Below are 18,296 nucleotides of genomic sequence, written 5' to 3'. Positions count from 1 at the left end.
TGGCCTTTCTTTGGCTGCTGGAACCTGTTCTGCTGCAGTGCAGGACAGGCCAGAAGTGCTGGGAAGTAACAGTCCAAGAATATGGTCATCCTCCAAGGATGCGCCGGGTGGCGAGGTGGATGTTCCTCTCTAATCGAGCACCCCACCGGGATTAAGCTGCCATGCCCACAGTGGTGGCATGCACCCTTGTTGGCTTCTTTCCCCTCCCCATCACTTCCCTATCACCTATCTGTGTCTCCTGAAGCCATTTCTCCCGCCCCTTAATTACTTGCACTTGATTCTTTGTCTCTGAGTTTGCTTTTGAAGGAAACTAAGCCAGTGCTTCCTCTGACTTTCCTCACTGATAGAGCTCCAAGCTAGGAGGAAGCTGTGGGACCAAGAACCAACCTCGGTCAGAAGGTTTGGAGTTGGCTCCAAGAGATGGTTTGAAACATACAAGGTGGACACTGGGCCTGACCCAGGTGATTGTTGAATGTCTTCCCTTTTTACCAATCTTTGTAGATTCTCTCCTCACCTCCCCTTCAACTTGCAACCCCTCAAAACACCTTGTCTTCACAGGTACAGGGAGAATCCAGCCGTGTTCCGATGACTCAACTGCTGTTAAAGACAGCAGATAACGTGTAAATGAATGAGAGTAAGTAGACGAACAAATGAATCTATGTTCCAATAAAACTTTATTTGGCCCATCCCGATCAAGTTTAATAATGTTTAATAGATATTTGTAAAACATGAGTAATAACAATTCCTCTGTAATAACAATTATATATGAACTCCTTGTCAAGATCAGCAGCTTGTTCCTTTACCAAAAAAGTAAAACCGCCCTCTGAGGACAAATGGCACATGAGAGCGGTGAACGTCTCCTTTTCTTAAAAAAAAAAAAAAAAAAAAAGAAACCCCAATACTTCATATTTACATATTTCCCAGGTAAAAATTGGTCAGTATGGTTAACTGTTTTTAAATATAAGTTTCTAATGTGTTGCAGGTTTCAATGTACAGATCCTAGTTAGCTGATTAGATTTAAGGTGCTGTTGAGGTGAGGGTGAACACAGCCTACAATCAACACTGGGGGATCCTCTGTTTACAGACCAGCTCCTATGGGCATCTCTGGGGGGAGCTGAATGCCGGTGGTGGAAACGGAAGAGCGTTTGCTGGGGACCGGACTCCATGACTCTGCAGAGGACCTGCCATGCTACACACTGTCCCTTGAGGCTCTGTGAACACGTGCACCTCTGGTTTGCTAAGTCACTTCAGTTGTGTCCGACTCTGTGTGACCCCATAGATGGCAGCCCACCAGGCTCCCCCGTCCCTGGGATTCTCCAGGCAAGAACACCGGAGTGGGTTGCCATTTCCTTCTCCAATGCAGGAAAGTGAAAAGTGAAAGTGAAGTTGCTCAGTCATGTCCGACTCTTCGAGACCCCATGGACTGCAGCCCACCAGGCTCCTCCATCCATGGAGTTTTCCAGGCAAGAGCACTGGAGTGGGGTGCCATTGCCTTCTCCGGCACCTCTGGTTTGGCATGCTCCAAATTCATCCTGGCCTAAGCTAGGGAGGACATGGTGGTCTCGAGTCCCTTCTTCTGTCATGGGGTCCCCATGCTGATACCTGACCCCTGAGGGCACTCAATGTCAGCACCCCACTTTTCAGACCTGCCTGCCTTTCTGGATTCCTTGTCCCCAAGGCCCCTTGCTCTCCAGTACATTTCTTCAGGGCCTGCTGTTTGCTGGGGCTAAATGGATGATCAAACCAAGGGCAGAATTAATGAAGGTCGATGGGTCCTGTGTGAGGGCGTCTCTCCCAGCACATCCGCTCTGTTGCAGGCACTTCACTGCTTTCCTCCAAAGGGGCAATTTGGGCTGAGAACACAAGCTCCCAAGGTAGGCTTGGAGCAGGGCTGTGTGTACTAGGGGTGCGGGGCAGGCTGCAGGGATTCTTGGAATTGCTGTCTTCAAACTCACCAGTGTACGGCATTCCCTGGGGAACAAGAGCTGTGTCACTGTGTCTGTGTATGTGTCAGGAAAGTGCATAGGAAGTTCTGGAAAAGGTGTGTGCACAGGCCTGGGAGGATGGGTGATTTTACCCACAGATCCCAAACTGGTCTGATCTGAAACCAAGAGTTCAGATCACACCGGGGTGAGGCAAATGGGAATATTCAGTAGTTGCTGCTACTGCTAAGTTACTTCAGTCGTGTCCGACTCTGTGCGACCCCATAGACAGCAGCCCATCAGGCTCCCCTGGACCTGGGATTCTCCAGGCAAGAATACTGGAGTGGGTTGCCATTTCCTTCTCCAGTGCATGAAAGTGAAAAGTGAAAGGGAAGTTGCTCGTCGTGTCCGACTCTTAGCAACCCTATGGACCGCAGCCTACCAGGCTCCTCCATCCATGGGATTTTCCAGGCAAGAGTACTGGAGTGGGGTGCCATGAGAGCCAGGAAAAAAAAAAATATATGCTTGTTGACAAGGGGAAGGAAGCTGGCTCAATGTCCAATTTCAGAATTCACAGGACACGGCTCTGAGTAAAAGCACACAGAATGGGTAAGCTGGTAATGGACAGGGGAAGAAACGTCTTGAACCAAGTTTTCTGAGAAAAAGGCCAGAGTGACCCCAGTAGAGGAAGACATTGTTTAGTGGACAGATGGACAGACACTGGCCTGGGGGCCAGGAGACTGGGATTCAAGGCTTGCCCTGACACGGCTACGCCCCAATCTCATTAACAAGTCACTTGGCTTCTCTGGACCTCACTGTGTTTCTCATCTGTGAGCTGAGGCTGCTTGGACTAGAGAGTTCCAACCCTCTCTGCCAGGCTCCTCTCCAGGCAGCCACCCAGGTGGGGCCTGTTGACTGCTAAGACCTTTCTGCCCTGCGCACCACCGCTGATAAAAACACAAGGGCCTCTTCTTTGCTGGGAAAGTGATCAACCCCCCAGCCCCCAAAAAAGGCTCCTGTTCAAACACGCTCCCAGAGGTTAAAGGCTAGTTATTAAGGCAGTTTAAGAAATGGACATTCCTCTCGCTCCTCGGATCCTTCCTGTTCCGCTAACCCCAGGGCAGCAGAGAGGGGGTGGAAGGGCTGGTGGAGGTGTCAGGGGGGCGGTCCCCTCGGGCCAGGGCTGGCTTTCCCTGGATGGTTTCCGGGGGGACGGGCTGGAGCGCCCCTCTGCCCTCACCACCTTTCTTTGGAGAAGGCCTCGGTCTGCACGAGGTCGCCGGGGTGCTCGGAGATGCACGCGCCGTTGAGGTCGCCCAGTTTATTGTCCGGCAGGTCCTCGGGCTTGGTGCAGAGCTTCAGGGCGCGGGAGATGAACACGTCCAGGTCGAACTGCGGGCTGGCGCCCCCATCGATGGGGGCCGGGCGGCCGGGTGGGGACCGGCGGCGCTCTGGGCCGTCGGGGGGCGGGCTGGCGCCGCGCTCAGGGCAGCCCTGCGTGCTCTTGACCCACTGCGCAATTTCCAGGAAGAGGCTGGCCGGCTCGTCGTCTCGCGGCCCGGGGTCCGCGGTCACCGCAGCCACGCCGGCCACCCCGGCAGCGGGGGGCGCGCCGGCTGCCTGCTTCCAGTGCGACAGGTCCAAGATGAGCTTGGGCTCCGAGTAGTGGTGCGGCTTGCTGTCGCGCCACAGCAGCTTGTCCAGGTAGGACGGCGAGCCCACCTTGTAGTCGCAGGAGCGCCCGTAGTCGGCCTCGAAGGCGCGCTCCATGGACGAGTGTGACTGCTCCAGGAAGCGCTCGGAGCTGCTCTGCGAGTCCTTGCGCGGGTCCACCTGCACGTCCTCCACCAGCGGCGCCGACCCCGCGCGTGGGTCACGCTGCCCCTCGCTCGTGTCCTGGCACCGGTCGGGCCGCCACTCCAGGTCCGACGACAGGCTCACGGGGTACCTGCAGGGTAAGACGGGATGGCCGTTGGACACCCCGCTCTTGTTCGCCCTGCCAGCCGGGGTGGCTTTGCGGAGGGAGCCACCCCCCTCATCACTGTTTGCCCCCCAACAGCCAGGCTTTCCATTCCTTTCCAGTCCCCCCAGCTCCTGCTGTCCCCCACCTCCAAGGTGGGAGGGACATGGGACAAAGGAACAGTAACGGTGAGCCCCCAGTGCGCAGGTGGAGGGACTGATTGTTTCCTCTTATATTCAAGGGGCTTCCCTCAGAGCTCAGTTGGTAAAGATTCCGCCTGCAGGAGAGCCCAGTTGGATTCCTGGGTCGGGAAGATCCGCTGGAGGAGGAATAGGCTACCCACTCCAGTATTCTTGGGCTTCCCTTGTAGCTCAGCTTGTAAAGAATCTGCCCGCAATGTGGGAGACCTGGGTGCGATCCCTGGGTTGGGAAGATCCCCTGGAGAAGGGAAAGGCTACCCACTTCAGTATTCTGGCCTGGAGAATTTCATGGAATGTATGTACAGTATTCATTCATTCAATGTGTGTGCGTCCTGAGTCACTTCAGTCATGTCCCACTGCTTGTGACCCTATGGACTGTAGCCCACCAGGCTCCTCTGTCCATGGGATTCCCCAGGCAAGAATACTGGAGTGGGTTGCCATGCCCTCCTCCAGGGGCTCTTCCCGACCCAGGGATCAAACCTGCATTGTCAGGCCCTTTACCACTGGGGCCTCTTTGGAAGCCCATTCATTCAATACCCTACAAATATTTCTTGAGCACCTCCTCTGTGCCAGGTGCTGTACTGGGCATTACTGGACACAGCAGGGAACAAAATCCTTGTCACCTTGGAATGCATTTTCTAGTGGATCCACCTATGTAGTGCTCCTCAAACTGTGATGTCCACACAAATCACCTGGGGACCTTGTTAGAACACAGATCTTGATCCAGAAAATGAGGTGGGGTCTGAGAATCTGCGTGTCTAACAGGCTCCCAGGTGATGTGATGCTGCTGGTCCGTGGCCCACACTTTGAGTAGCAGGGCTCTGAGTGCTTCACTGCCTTGGCTCAGATTAGAATCACTTGTTTGTGTGTGTGTGTGCGCGCGCGCGCGCGCGTGCACGTGTGTGTGTCGGGGGCGGGAGGGGGGGGGGAATTAAAAATAAAGTTCCATGCCCGCCCTGCACCTCCAATGCTGATTCAGTATGTCTAGGGAAAGGCCCTGCAGGTCATCAGACCTCTCCAGGTGTTTCTAAGTTCCAACCAGGGCTAAGAACCCTGCCCTAGGGGTTCTGGTTGGAGGCTCTGCAGGACTTTGTGCAGATGTGAGCAGGTGGGGCGTACCAAAAAGAGTACCCTCTTTGGTACCTCTTGGCATACCCTCTAAAGAGGCCAAGGATCCTTGGAATTCTGCCCTCTGTTGACTGTCCTGGGGCCTTGGAAAGCAGCTGCCCAGTGAAGGACAGGTGGGCAGGCGGGCAGGCCATCAGCCTGGGCTGAGCCCTCCCCGTGTCAGATGTTCTATGCGGAATTTAGGGGACGGGGAGGCAGGGAGCACAGAAGAAACCTCTTGGAACAGGAGGCCGAGCGCTCACACAGGAAAAACCAAGGGCAGGCTTGTTTGGCTGTGTAACCAGGCAGGCAGGCAGCTGCGGTCCATGCCTTGTGGTTTGGTACCTTCCAGGCAGGAAGGTACCAGTTCTGCCTGTTGATGCCATTAGGGCAGGAGTCACTCCTCAAGGTGAACACTGCCCCCTCCCGTGAGGGTCCTTGAAATGGCAGAGATTTCAGGCGGAAGAACTTGTGAAGAGCATCACTTTTGGACGCTCTGTTAGTTCTATTAGAAAGAAAGTTCTGTTAGTTTGAGGTTTCAGAATCCCCTCAAACCAGGACCAGTATCTTGATAAGGGCTAGGCTGGGACCCTGGACAGAGTATGAGTATGTGCAGATGGCATTCCTGAGGATTCAGAGCTTCAGTGAACCGTGAGTGCTCCAGCTGCATAACTCACAGAACTGTCTTGCCAGTTTCTACACTGGCTGGACTGGGCATAATTCAAAAAGGTAAAGCTCGTATTCATCCCATTCTTCTGCAGCTCTGTGATAGCATTTAATAAAACCCCAATGGGATGTCTTTCACTTTTGGCTGCTACATTGCTAAGGGCCAAATGTATTGGGTTGGCCAAAAAATTGGTTCGGGCTTGTCCACACGATGGTATGGAAAGCCCTAACAAACTTTTCGGCCAACCCGATAAGTTGTCTGCAGTCTCCAGGGCAACCCCATGGAGTATTATCACCTGCTCCATAGGTGAGGACACGAGTGTTCGGAAGTCAACAGCTTGCCCAAAGCAGCAGGGCCTGTGGGCAGGGGCTTGTCACTGCCTTCGTCATCCGCCTTCGTCATGCAGGTGTGATGGGAAAAGTCAGAGCAGAGGAGGCCCAGGTTTAGAAGTGGTCAGAGTTGATGGGCAGGGGCCAAAGAAACCCTGCTACAGTTTTCCAGGTGCCAGCCTCAGGCCATAGCCGTGATGAGCATGGATGAACCCTGCCACGCCAATGTGCTGTGCCCTAGACGCTGTGGAGTGGAGGGGGCGGGGCTGCAGGGACCACAGTTAAGGGCAGGCCTAGCATGGGAGCAGCAGAGAGGGTCTTAGTTAATCTCTATTTGCTGGCAACACTTGATAACAACCATCGACAACGACCAGCCTGTCCCAAAATAGCAAGGTGGCCCTGACCCTCCCTCGGAGCCTCCTTAATCTGAAACCCATCATCTGTCAAATGACCGAAAAGGAGATACTGCTCATCTGTCACTTCTGTAACTAGCTGTCACTTTCTCACAGCAGCAGGGCTCCCACTTCGGCCCCCTCGGAGTCCTAGCTGCTAAGCCCTGGAGTTCTGTTTCTAAACGGAGCAGCTACCATCGCTCCCCTCCCAGAATTAGCAGGTGGTGATGCCTAAACATTTCTGCCTGATCTAGAACATCAGAATGGGAAGGGCCCTGAGAGATCATTGTGTGCTTATGTAGTTTGTAAAAAAACAAAAAACAAAAAAAACATATCTTCTCCCCAGCTCTGACTCATTGGTAGTGACTTCTAGGCACACTGGGTTGAGAAGGATTCTGAGGCCCAGCCCAGCTTAGGAGAGAAGAGTTCTGCGAGTGTTAACGATGTCTGACACGAGACAGGGGACTGCCCCTCGTGGCCAGGTGTTAGCCCTGTGACACGACACCAGTCTCCAGCCTCTCTGAGCTGTGGCTTCCTCGTGTATCAGTGGGCAATAATGATAATGGTGCCTGCTTTACTGGCTTCTCAGGAGATGCAAAGGGTGTGAAGAGCAGGAAGGTGTTGTGTGACGGTGAACTGCACCTTGTTTTCTTGCATTGCTGTGCTTTGCTTTTCTGGGGCAAATTCCCAGCCTGCAAGATGTGAGCTCCAGCCGCGGGTGCACATTAAATGCTTGCCCAACTCTGTGTTGAGCCCGGGTGTGCGGTGCAGCTGGGGTGGGGAAAGAGGGTGGCAGAGGCACAAAGGCAGCCCCTGACCGCACGCGCAGGACACGGCTATTCATCTACAGCGAGCGTCTAGGGACAAGGAGGGAAGGGCGGGAAGACAAGCTGGGGAAAGCGCCCCATGGACTTTAGAACTCGGGAGACAGAAGGAGAGGTCACAGAGGATCAGAGGCAGGTAAAAATGGGAGGATGGGGTCATGGACCCCAACCTCCAGGGCTGGGGCTCCTGGAGCCGCACCTGTCCCAGTTGGAGAGCTGGCTCTGGCTGGCGGCCATCAGCAGGATGTCATCAATCTCATCCTCGATGCGGAAGGGGTGCTGTGAGGTGGGCTCATCCTCCGGGCAAGAGTACGGGCTCATGTAGGGGTGCTGCAGCCCCATCTCGGCGGTCAGGCGATCCATGGGGTTAAAGGTCAGGATCTTCTCCAGAAAGTCGATGGCTGTGGGGAGCAGAGCAGGATGGGATGGTCATTGGTGCCCTTGCCACACTGAGAATGAGACTCCTCAGCCTGGGGATGCCCCCGAGTGTCTGTACTTTTCCATTTGTGAAAGGGCTTCTTACCCGTTCCCTTTCTCATGACCCTCACCACAGTCTAGGGATAAATTCAGAGCAGATGCTGCTTTCTGACTCCACAAATGAATTAACGGAGGTCCAGAGGGCTTACCCTGGTAGCTGAGCTGGTAAAGAATCCACCTGCATTGCAGGAGACCCCGGTTTGATCCCTGGGTTGGGAAGATCCCCTGGAGAAGGGATAGGCTACCCACTCCAGTATTCTGATCTGGAGAATTCCATGGACTGTATAGTCCATGGGGTCGCAAGGAGTCGGGCAGGACTGAGAGACTTTTACTTTTACTTTCAGAGGAGTTACGGTCTTCCCAGGTGGCGCTTATGGTAAAGAATCTGCCTGCCCATGCAGGAGACGCAAAAGATGTGGGCTCGATCCCTGGGTCAGGAAAATCCCCTGGAGCAGGAAATGGCAACCCACTCCAGTATTCTTGCCTGGAAAATTCCATGGAAAGAGGAGCCTGGCAGGCTACAGTCCATGGGGTTGCAAAGAATCGGACATGACTGACTGCCCACATACATACAATACATACAGAGGGATTGCAGTGACTTGTAAGATAAGGTCACCGTTGGTTACGGGAGGTCAGGGCTAGAACTTTGCCTTTGGCTGGATTTCTGCAGAGACAAGGAACGGGGTGGAGGCACTTTATGTGGCAGTGACCCCAGGAAGCACCGGTAGGGGGTGGGGGAGAAGCTAGCCAAGGACGTGCTAGTGAGAAGTTCCTGCTGAAGGCACTTGGGGCTCCGTTCCACTGGGTCCTCCGAGAGACAGCGTGGGACACGCCTCGGAGGTGGTCCCACCTGGAGGGGGTAGGCGGGGGCATCTCCACCCCCACCATCAGGTGTCGTGGGTTGAGTGCAACTGTGGGGGGAGCCGGTGGAGGACCCTCCTCCTGTAGGACTCAGCAGTAGAAAGCCTGAGTGAGAGCTGTCACCATGGAGGAAGGCGGGGGGACAGAGTCTGCCAGCCCGGGCCTCCTAGGTCCAGAGCTCTTTCTCCCACATGTTGCCCCTGGAGGTTTGACAGATGAAGACCATCTTCTTCAAAACCTCCTGCACGTGTGTCTGCTCTCTTTCCCGTCTCTGGCTTCAGCTGGAAGTTGGTGCCCGGGGGAGCCTTGGAAGCTCTGATCGAAGATGGCAGAAGGCCTGTGTCCTGGGCAGAGGCCCCCGTCTGTCTGGACTTGAGTTGATCAGTGCCTACATCGCTAGCAGGTAGGCCATGGAGATTTCAGGTCTATCAGCTACAGGACTGGCTTCCCCTTAACTCATGACCACCGCCCTCACACCCCAACTCTTTCTTCTTCTGCAAGTTCAACCTCCCACATGTTTTGGTGGGGTTTTTTGGTGCTTCTGATATAATGAGGCTTCAGAGAAGGCAATGGCACCCCACTCCAGCACTCTTGCCTGGAAAATCCCATGGGTGGAGGAGCCTGGTGGGCTGCCATCTATGGGGTCGCACAGAGTCATTCACGACTGAAGCGACTTAGCAGTAGCAGCTGTGCAATCATGTGACTTTTATGTGGCCCCACTAGATTCTCAGCTGGGCTCTTCAGAGCCCCCAGGGTTTCTGGAAGGATTCTCAGGGAGGGGCATCTCTGGTGATTGAGAGGTGGGGTGGGGGGCAGGGCCAGAGCGCTCCTCTCCCTGTTTTGGGAAGAGGCTTCCTCATCGGCTCTGTCCTCTGAGGTATAGTTGCTTCTTGCCAGCACAGCTCAGGACTGACGCCCTCTGGGTGCAGTCTCGGGCCTGCTCCCTTGTCCTGCGGCTGTGCAGTGGTGGCTGCTTGGGGAACACAGTCCACCTAGACTGTGTCCTTCGTGCCTCCGAGGGGAAAGCTAGAGAGACAGCCTCTTCCCAGGCCTGTAGGTCCTCAGAGGGACAGCCCAGGGTGAGCCGAGGGACAGCAGCTGGCTCTTTGGGGCAGGCGGGTGTGATACCCTTTTCCCTACTGAAGTTTCATTTCAGCCATACCTCTCTCCCCTGAGGTCAGGCTGACCGGGGTCACTTTTCAAGCCCAGAGACGGATGAGAGAACTGTGGTTGAAGCCGGCACATTGGGAGGGTGAAGCCGGCCCGGCTTTCGTGAACCTCTATTTGGCTCCAGGATCCAGTCCACACACGTTGCCTGGGCATTCAGAGCCTTGTGGCCTCTTGGCCTTGCTCACCACTCCCGCTTCACTTCAGACGATCAGATCCTGCTGATCCCAGCTCTCATCAGCTCTCCGGGCCGGCTCTCTGTCCCTCTCTGTGCCCGGTGGCTCTCACGCCCTCCCCAAACCCCCAGAGCTCTCGCTGGCCCCTTAGGATGTGTTCCTTCATCTGCTCATCTCTGACAGGTATCCATCTTCCCTGGTAGACCATCTATCATGTCTCTGGTTTCTCTGAGACAGGCCCACAACATTCAGAGGGGCTACTGTGTGTGTGTGGTGGTTTGGGAAGAGACATGGATGACTCACCCCTGATCCAGAATTCCTGAGAATTCTGAACCTCCTGTCACATGGCAGGATTTCTACAAAGGCCCAAGAATCAAAAAAAAAATGTGGATGGGCTGAGACTTAATTTGTAGGGAATCAAATTGCCTCTCTTGATGGCAGGGAAGCTGAGACAGTTTATTGATTGACAGGGGATTATGGCCAAAGACACTGTTAGTCCAAGTTCTTGGTTTTTCGATGGGGGTGAGCATGGCAGAGATGGTAGTTGATACCCATGTCTGTTCTCCTCTTTCAGAGTAATGGACACACAGTGGCAGTGGGGTAAGTTTCCATGTCACAGCCTCACTGCAGCGAGGTGGGGCCAGGTGACTTACACTCTGGCCAACAGGACATGAATGGAGGTGAGGTGTCCAAATCCTGGCTCATGACTTTAAAGGCCCTCCTCCCCCACCTGCCTCCAAGGGGTAAGGGCAACACCCTAAGGTGGTAGAGATATAAGACAGAAGGGGCTTGGACCTCTGGATGACTGTAGACCAGGTCTACCTCAGAGGCCCTGGACTGTCTACTTTAGATTCTTATATGAGAGAAATAAACTCTTTTTTTTTTTTCTTAAATAAGAAATAAATGTTATTTAAGTTGTTGAGAATCTGGGTTTCTCTTACAATTGGCCAAACCTATATCCTATCTGATATAGGAATTTCCTCAAGCAGAGGATGAGATGGTTAGATAGCATCACTGACTCACTGGATATGAATCTGAGTAAATTCTAGGGGACAGTGGAGGACAGAGGAGCCTGGCATACTTCAGTCCAGGGGGTGGCAAAGAGTCAGACACAACTTAGCGACTGAAGAACAACAAGGAAGCCTCTAGCAGGTATGAGACTGGTGATATTCTGACATCTCAGATAATGGAGAAACTATCCTATGCCAAGGACTTTACAAACTCTATTTTATGTACTCATCACAATGACCCTATGTGTCATGTATTAATATACCCATTTTACAGTTAGGGAAACATGCAGAGAAGTTAAGTTTGCCCAATGCCAAACAGCTAGTCACTGGTGGAACGGAGAGCTGAGCCTGGGTCAGACTTGGAAGCTGATGAAACTGTACCATGCCTTCCAGAGGGGAAAAAGTAAAGGGAGGTGGAGAAGAGGGATGGAAGCAAGTGAGAAAGAAGGAAAAGGAAACAAAATCAGGGTTGAGTGTGGAGGACCAGCAGTGACTGCCTTGAGGGTGGCCTGACGGCTGAACTCGGTCTGGAAGCAGCGAGGGCAAAGACCTGCTGCCAGGGGGGGTCCCCCGCTTCTGTGTCTAGGGACTCTGGTCCTTTTGGAAAAGACTGCCTGCCCCCGGGCCCCAGGGTGAAGCCAGGGCGCCGAGTGCAGCCTCCAGACGCCGGCCGGGCAGTCGGGCGGCGGTACCTTCGCTGTTCACTTCCGGGAGCAGCTTGCGCAGCGGCCGCTTCACCTCCCAGGTGCTGCTGACGAAGGAAGGCATCACCTTGAGCAGCTCGTCCTTGTCCTCCTCCCGGATCACGGGGACGGTCTCCAGGATGAGCTGCATCTGCTCCAGCTCGTGAGCCCCTGCGGAGGCAAATGCCAGATGGTTAAGCATGCTGCCCACCGGGCTGGTGGGTGTGGAAACCCCAGCGCCTAGGAGCCTAGGACAGTGGGAGCCCGGGGCCCTGGGTTCATTCTGCTGCTAACTTCTGGGTGACGGTGGGCAAGTTGCTTGCAATTTCTGGGGCTTGGTCAAATGCAGAAAGAAGGGCTAGTCTCTGGGGCCCATCCATTCTCTTAGCATTCTGTGCCTCTGGAATGGTCTAGCCTCATACAGCCTGAGTCAGCCCACGCTAAAATGATGGGAGTCCGACCTGAGGCTTTCCAAGCGTTCCTTCCCATGCACCTCTGTGCATGTCCTTTACCAGGCTGGGTGAGGAAGAGATTTTAAGGCTAAAAATAAGTCTTACCTTTTGGGTTCACATTAGGAGGGAAAAAAAAAAAATCAGGAATAGCAAATTAAGTTTGGGACATGTCATGAGCACACTGACTTGTGCTCCTCCAGGCAGAGGGAGGAAGACAGGGCGTGCCAGGCCTGTGGTACAGAACGGAATGGCTCATTCAAGCACTCATTCAGTCACTCATTCGTTCACTCAACAAATATTTATGGAGTGTCCTCTCCCTGCCAGGGATCATGCTACATGCTGGGAATGAATAGCATCTTCACCCATAAGAAGCTTCAGGCTTTCTGCTTCTCGGAAACTCAAGTCCTCTTCCACACCCAGGCCATTGCTGATGCTGTTTCAGAGCTTTGATGCTGCTGGGGTGGGTCAGGTCTGAATCTTTGCCGCCCTCTCTGGTCTCTGGCCATTCCATTCCTTTTGTTTTCCCTTTTTGCATGAGTAGCCTTGCCATTCACCTCTACTGGGTTAAATCCAACCAAGCCCGGTCTTCCTTCCTGACTCATCCAGCTGCACAGAGCAACCCCCACCATCACTGAGTCCTCTGGGGTCCCAGTCTTCCAGAAGCTGGAGGCCAAGGGCAGGGCTCTCCCGTGTCCCCCTGATGATGCCCTGTGTGGCACTAAGTGCATGCGAATGCTGTGAATGCTGACCCAGAAAGTGGCGAAGCATCAGCGTCTGCTCTGAAGGAGTCACTTGGCTTCTCCCTGCAGTGGACTCAGGTAGAGTTGGTTCAGGGACTCTGGGAGCCTGGCGGGGTCCCCTCTCTAAATGAGCAGTCCAGACTGACCTCTCACAGTGGCAGGGAGAGGGAAGAAAGGAGCTGAAAAGGTTGGGTGGGTGTTTTCATGGGTCAATCTTAAGGTGTTTGAAAAGACACGATTTCTTGATTTTGGAAGTTTAGTGCTCAAGAAGTTTTTTCTTCTTCTTTCTTTTTTTTTTTAAGCCAGTATTTTGCCCGAAATAGTTGATAACAAGGTGCCTGCAAGTAGTGCCGTCAGAGTCAGAGGCAACCTCAAAGAGGAGGATAGCAGGTTTTGTGATTAGCATGTTTCCCCCCCTTTTATTGAGCTGCAGCAGAGGGGTAGGAGGGTGCCCCGGGTAGCAGCTTACCAGCAAAGAGCATCCTGCCCGTGAGCATCTCAGCCAGGATACAGCCGGCGGCCCACATGTCGATGGCTTTGGTGTAGTTGTTAGGGGAGAGGAGTAGGCGTGGTGAGCGGTACCACTTCGTTACCAGGCCTTCTGACAGGTAGCCCTGGAAGACAAAACCCCAGCTTCCAATGGTCAGTCATTTGTGGACACCCTCCCTCCCACAGGGCTTCCCTGGTGGCTCAGCTGGTAAAGAATCTGCCTGCAGTGCGGGAGACCTGGGCTCGATCCCTGGGTTGGGAAGATTGCTTGGAGAAGGGAAAGGCTACCCACTCCAGTATTCTGGCCTGGAGAATTCCATGGGATCGCAGAGAGTCCAACATGACTGAGCATCACTCCCTCCCATACCTTTCTTCTTGTCCCTTCTCAGGGAGAAAAGACCCCTTTCACTCTCCATCCTTCCTGTTGATCATCTGTTTAGAGGGGTTCAGGCAGGTTTGAGGGGCTCAAAGAGTTTGGTGGGGGAATCTTATGAGGCCCTGGAGTTCTTCTGTTCGGTGGAATGGGATCCAGGATGCTACTATTTAAGGAGCAACGCTTTCCCAGCCCATCTTGATGTAAGAACACATAACACTCTACCCTCGTCTAGTAAGAAGATGGATAAACAGGAGCCGTACTCGAGTTCATTGTCACCATCAACAGAGTAATGACAAGAAACTGGAATTTCATTTATTCAGTGGGCTGAATCTCAGAAATAGCTGGAAAATTGAAATCAAGCCAGTTGCTTTGGTGCTTATGATTAAATTAATTCTGCTACAATGCCAGACACCAATCTTCTGCTGGGAATGGACGAAGCCAGCTTCATCATGGGTGTGGGTGAAGGGCTTTGGGGAGCAGCCCTAAAGGGCAGACTGGACACAGCTTTGGTTGGCCCAGAGGGTTCTGGGAGTTCTACAGAGTGTGGGGTGGATGCTCTAGCTGATTTCAGCCACTGCTCAGTGTGTGGCCTGGGGTGGAAGCCCTTCCTATGGGAAATAATGACGTCATAGGTGCTTTAGGGAAGTATAGCCAGGCCATGTGGAAACTGTTCTCTGTGTAATTCAGAAAGCATGTGCAACAGTGAAATCTGCAAAATGTCTGTTTGCATTACCTGGAACGGTCTCTCTAAAGTGAAGAAAACAGACCTATTTGGTGGTCAAGGTCAGACAGTTAGCACCAGGGGTATCCAGTCAGGGAGTCTAGGGAACATTTTGTTATTTGCTGTTGTAATTTCCAATTTGGCATCTAATTTTCCTTTTCTGCTGAAGTAGAAAGTATCACAGACCCAGGTTAAAACAGAGGAAAAGTTAGGAAGCTCAAGTCCCCTGGAGCTTTTAATCAGTTAATCTGAAATCTCTTCACTTGTTGAGCAAAGATTTATTGTGTTTAAAACCCGAGAGCCCTCAGTTACAGCAGTTTTCTCTCCTCAGTGACACATGTTTCTTCAGAGTGGGACCTCAAACTGGCGGAAGAAAGGAAGAAAAGACTAGAGCACCCCCACTCCCCAGCCTCGAGGCTCCCAAATGAGCTCCTTGTAATTTTTAAAATGTGCCCCCTTTCTCTGTCCTTTGGGCCTTTGCGTGTGTACCTTCCAGGGATGGGTGTCTTCACACCCGTTGTCCTTCCTAGCTAACTCATGCAGGCCTGCTTCCTCTCAGAAGCTCCCCAGCTCCCTGGGGTGAAGTTGAATGCCCCCTCCCAGGAGTTCCACCATCCCTGTTTTGTCTCTGTTTCTTTACTTCTCTGGGGCTTCCCTGGTGGCTCAGTGGTAAAAGACTGCCTGCAATTCAGGGGATGTGGGTTTGATTTCTAGGTAGGGAATATCCCCTAGAGGAGGAAGTGGCAACCCACTCCAGTATTCTTGCCTGGAAAATCCCATGAACAGAGGAGTCTGGGGGACTGCAGTCCCTGGGGTGGCAAAGAGTGGGACACGACTGAGCACTTTACTTCTCTGCTGTTCCCATCCCACCTGCCTCACCCACTCAACCCCCAGGACCACTGGACAATTCCCCCCTCATGGGCAGAGGCTGTATCTTGTTTCACAGCCGTTTCTGCCTTGCTCGTTTCTGTCCCAAGTCTGCCTCTTAGGAAATGTCCAATGAACACTGTTGAGTGGATGGACGGATGAATGAGTAAAGAAAGTCTCGCATGGCCAGAGCCCTTTCAAAATGGGGCCCCTACTGGAGGAACCACTGATCCCTTTCTTTAACAGACCTGATTTTACAGGGAGATCCAATTCCCACTTTCAGCAGTGGGTGAGGAGTTTACAAAAGTTGATGGCTTTTGCCTTACACTTTGCCTTGTTCCAGAAAGGACTGGCAAGTGTAATTTTTTTTAAAGCCAGGTTTATTGATGTATAATTTATAAACAGTAAAATTCACTTTTTAGTGTATAGTTCCATGAGTTTTGACAAAGTCTAAAATCGTGTAACCACCATCACAATCAAGATGTATAACAATCTATTATCTCACACAATCCCCTCCTGCCTGCTTCGGGTCACCCCCAGCCCCAGTTCCTTAGAAGCCACTCTTTTCCATCTCCTTAGTTTTGCCTTGTACAGAATGCATATAAATGGAGTCACAGTGTGTAGCCTTTTGAGTTGAAATTCCTTTGCTTAGCCTAATGCATCTGGACTCATCCCTGTGGTTGTATGGAGAGTAGCTCGTGAGTTTAAGTCTGAGTCTCAAAATGAGAGACAAGCCCAACTGTAGGTGCGCACATCTGGGTGGGTGGGTTATAAATAAAGAATGGCCCAGTGTTATTCTCCAGCCAGAAGGTAAGAGTGTCAGAGGAAGGCAAAAGCAGAGTGCCCATTGGGGAAGATACCGAGGGGAGTTTACTCTGATGTGTCAGTGAGCAGGCTGTTATGGAATTCCCTATAATTAACACCTGTCTATCTGCAGAATCTGGGGCTGAAGTGGATGCAGGGGGCTTCCTTCTGAAGCACCTGCCCTGAATGTAAAAGATGTTTGCAGAGGCAAGGCTGCCCCTGATGTGTTTCAGGAGCCATAGGACAGAGGTTAAGAATCTGCCTGCCATGCAGGAGATGTGGGTTTGATCCCTGGGTCAGGAAGATGCCGTGGAGAAGGGAATGGCTACCCACACCAACATTTCTGCCTAGGAAATCTGATGGAGAGAGAAGCCTGGCGGGCTACTGTCCAGGGGGTGGCAAAGAGTTGGACATGACTAAGCGACTAACTCACTTTCTTCCTGTGGCTTATGCCAGGCTCTGGAGCAAAAGGAGCCCTGGGGAGGGAGGGATGGGAACAGAGGGGTGCGGGCATTTCTGGGTCAGGGCAGACCTGGGGGTGGGGTTGGGCAAGGAGGGGAGGTGGGTAGGACGGGGATTTCTATGGAAGGTCCTGGGGAGGCCTGTGCCCGTGGTAGGGCTCCTGCAGACTCCACTAGAGGGAGGGCCGTTCGTGGAGCCCTGGCAGTGGCTGCGGGAAGCCTGGAGAGGCTTGCAACTCAGGTGCTCTCTGGGTAGCCGGGGGTTAACAGGTTCAGGAAGGCCCCTGGGCACCACACTTCCCTGGAAGAGGGGAGGAATGCACACATGGATCCTCTCTGATCTAGAAGAAACTGGGTCAAGGGAAAGAGTTATCAGGCTACGGAGAAGTAAGAACTTTTGAGCTTGAGGGGGTCAACAGGGCTGTGGCATGGATGCTGTGATTTTGTGGAGGTGCAAGTTCTCAGAAGAGCTCCCGACGGATGTGCTGTGGAAATCAAAGCACGTCACCCAAGGAATGGGAAAGACGGGGCGCTTAGAGCCTGGGGAATATTGCAGAGGAGGACATGAGAGCTGCCTCTGAACGTACACAGGGCTGTCATACAGATGGGGAGTTAAGCTTGTTCTCTGAGGCTCTAGGGACAGACGTGAGCCATGGCATGAGGCAGGAATCCAGGCAGTATAATAATAGCTCACGCTTACTGAGATACTCGAACTGCTCTCATGCTTCCTAGGGATTAACTCTTTTAATCCCTGAGACAACCCCATGAGTTAGGGACTCTTATGGCAGTCATTTGACAGGGAGGAATCGGAAGCACAGAGAGGGTAAGCAACCTATCCATGGTCACCCAGGCTGCAAGCAGCACAGCTGGGATGCAGCGCCAGTTTGGGACGATGTAGTCCCTGTGATCTGAATAGATGGCTGAACTGCCTTTCGAAGAAAAAGAGCCCTCGCATCCACCAGGCTGTCGCAGGGTGGGGCTGGGCTCCCAGGCAGACAGGGATGGACAAGCTCATGGGAGATGAGCCAGCAGCACCCTGCAGGCCGCAGATCCTCGGACTCTGGCTTGCACTTGAATTCTTGGGGACCTGGGCTGAACACGTGCAGATTCCATTTCATCAGGCCAACAAGGTGGTACCGATGCTGCAGGTTGGGGGACTGCATTTGAACCAGGAAAACCCTGGATGATCTTTAATATCCTGCCCTGCCCAAGGGATTAATGCCTTGCTCACAGGCCAGGCAGATTTCTCTAACTCAGCAGCAGGCTGACCTGTAATAGGGGTTAATTCTTTGTGTTACAAGCACTCATCAAAAGATCATTTAGAAAAACACCACCTTCTCAGAGGCCCAGTTTAAGCAGAAATACACTGCCTCCCTCTCCACAGCCTCCTTCCTCCGAAGGTATAATTCTTATTTGTGCCAATATCCACATCAGGCATGTTAGAAGCCTTTTAAAAGATAAAGAACACCACAGTGGAATCACCTTTCTTCTTGCTGACTCCAAACTCATTCTGTTAAACTCATTTCCATGAAGATATGCAGCAGGGACTCTCTCAAGCTGAGGGAAGGAACGCACAGTCTTACAAGCCCAGTGTACAATACAATCATTGGT

The 18,296-nt window shown here is 52.9% G+C and overlaps 1 protein-coding gene and 1 long non-coding RNA gene across 4 annotated transcripts in view; one reads left to right on the top strand and one right to left on the bottom strand.

The window, feature by feature from the left end:
- Positions 1–1,206, top strand: LOC129635756 (uncharacterized). 2 transcript variants are annotated; one of them, XR_008706438.1, is made up of 3 exons: positions 1–461; positions 559–634; positions 1,085–1,206. It is a non-coding gene; the product is annotated as an uncharacterized LOC129635756 (long non-coding RNA). The 2 variants fall into 2 exon arrangements; XR_008706439.1 differs by having other exon boundaries at positions 983–1,108.
- MAPK4 (mitogen-activated protein kinase 4) overlaps positions 656–18,296 on the bottom strand; it is a 169,287-nt gene continuing 151,646 nt past the window's right edge. For both annotated transcript variants that reach the window (XM_055558878.1, XM_055558879.1), the window contains 4 exons: positions 13,437–13,581; positions 11,785–11,946; positions 7,601–7,802; positions 656–3,870 (listed from right to left, as the gene is read on the bottom strand). In XM_055558878.1, the coding sequence (XP_055414853.1) occupies positions 3,159–3,870; positions 7,601–7,802; positions 11,785–11,946; positions 13,437–13,581 (1,221 nt within the window). In that variant the 3' untranslated portion in view covers positions 656–3,158. The remainder of the gene's footprint in view (positions 3,871–7,600; positions 7,803–11,784; positions 11,947–13,436; positions 13,582–18,296) is intronic.

This window comes from Bubalus kerabau, chromosome 21, assembly GCF_029407905.1.
Source record: "Bubalus kerabau isolate K-KA32 ecotype Philippines breed swamp buffalo chromosome 21, PCC_UOA_SB_1v2, whole genome shotgun sequence".
Classification (NCBI taxonomy): domain Eukaryota; kingdom Metazoa; phylum Chordata; class Mammalia; order Artiodactyla; family Bovidae; genus Bubalus; species Bubalus kerabau.
Note: the sequence above shows the minus strand (reverse complement) of the source record. Positions and strands in the feature narration are given on the sequence as shown.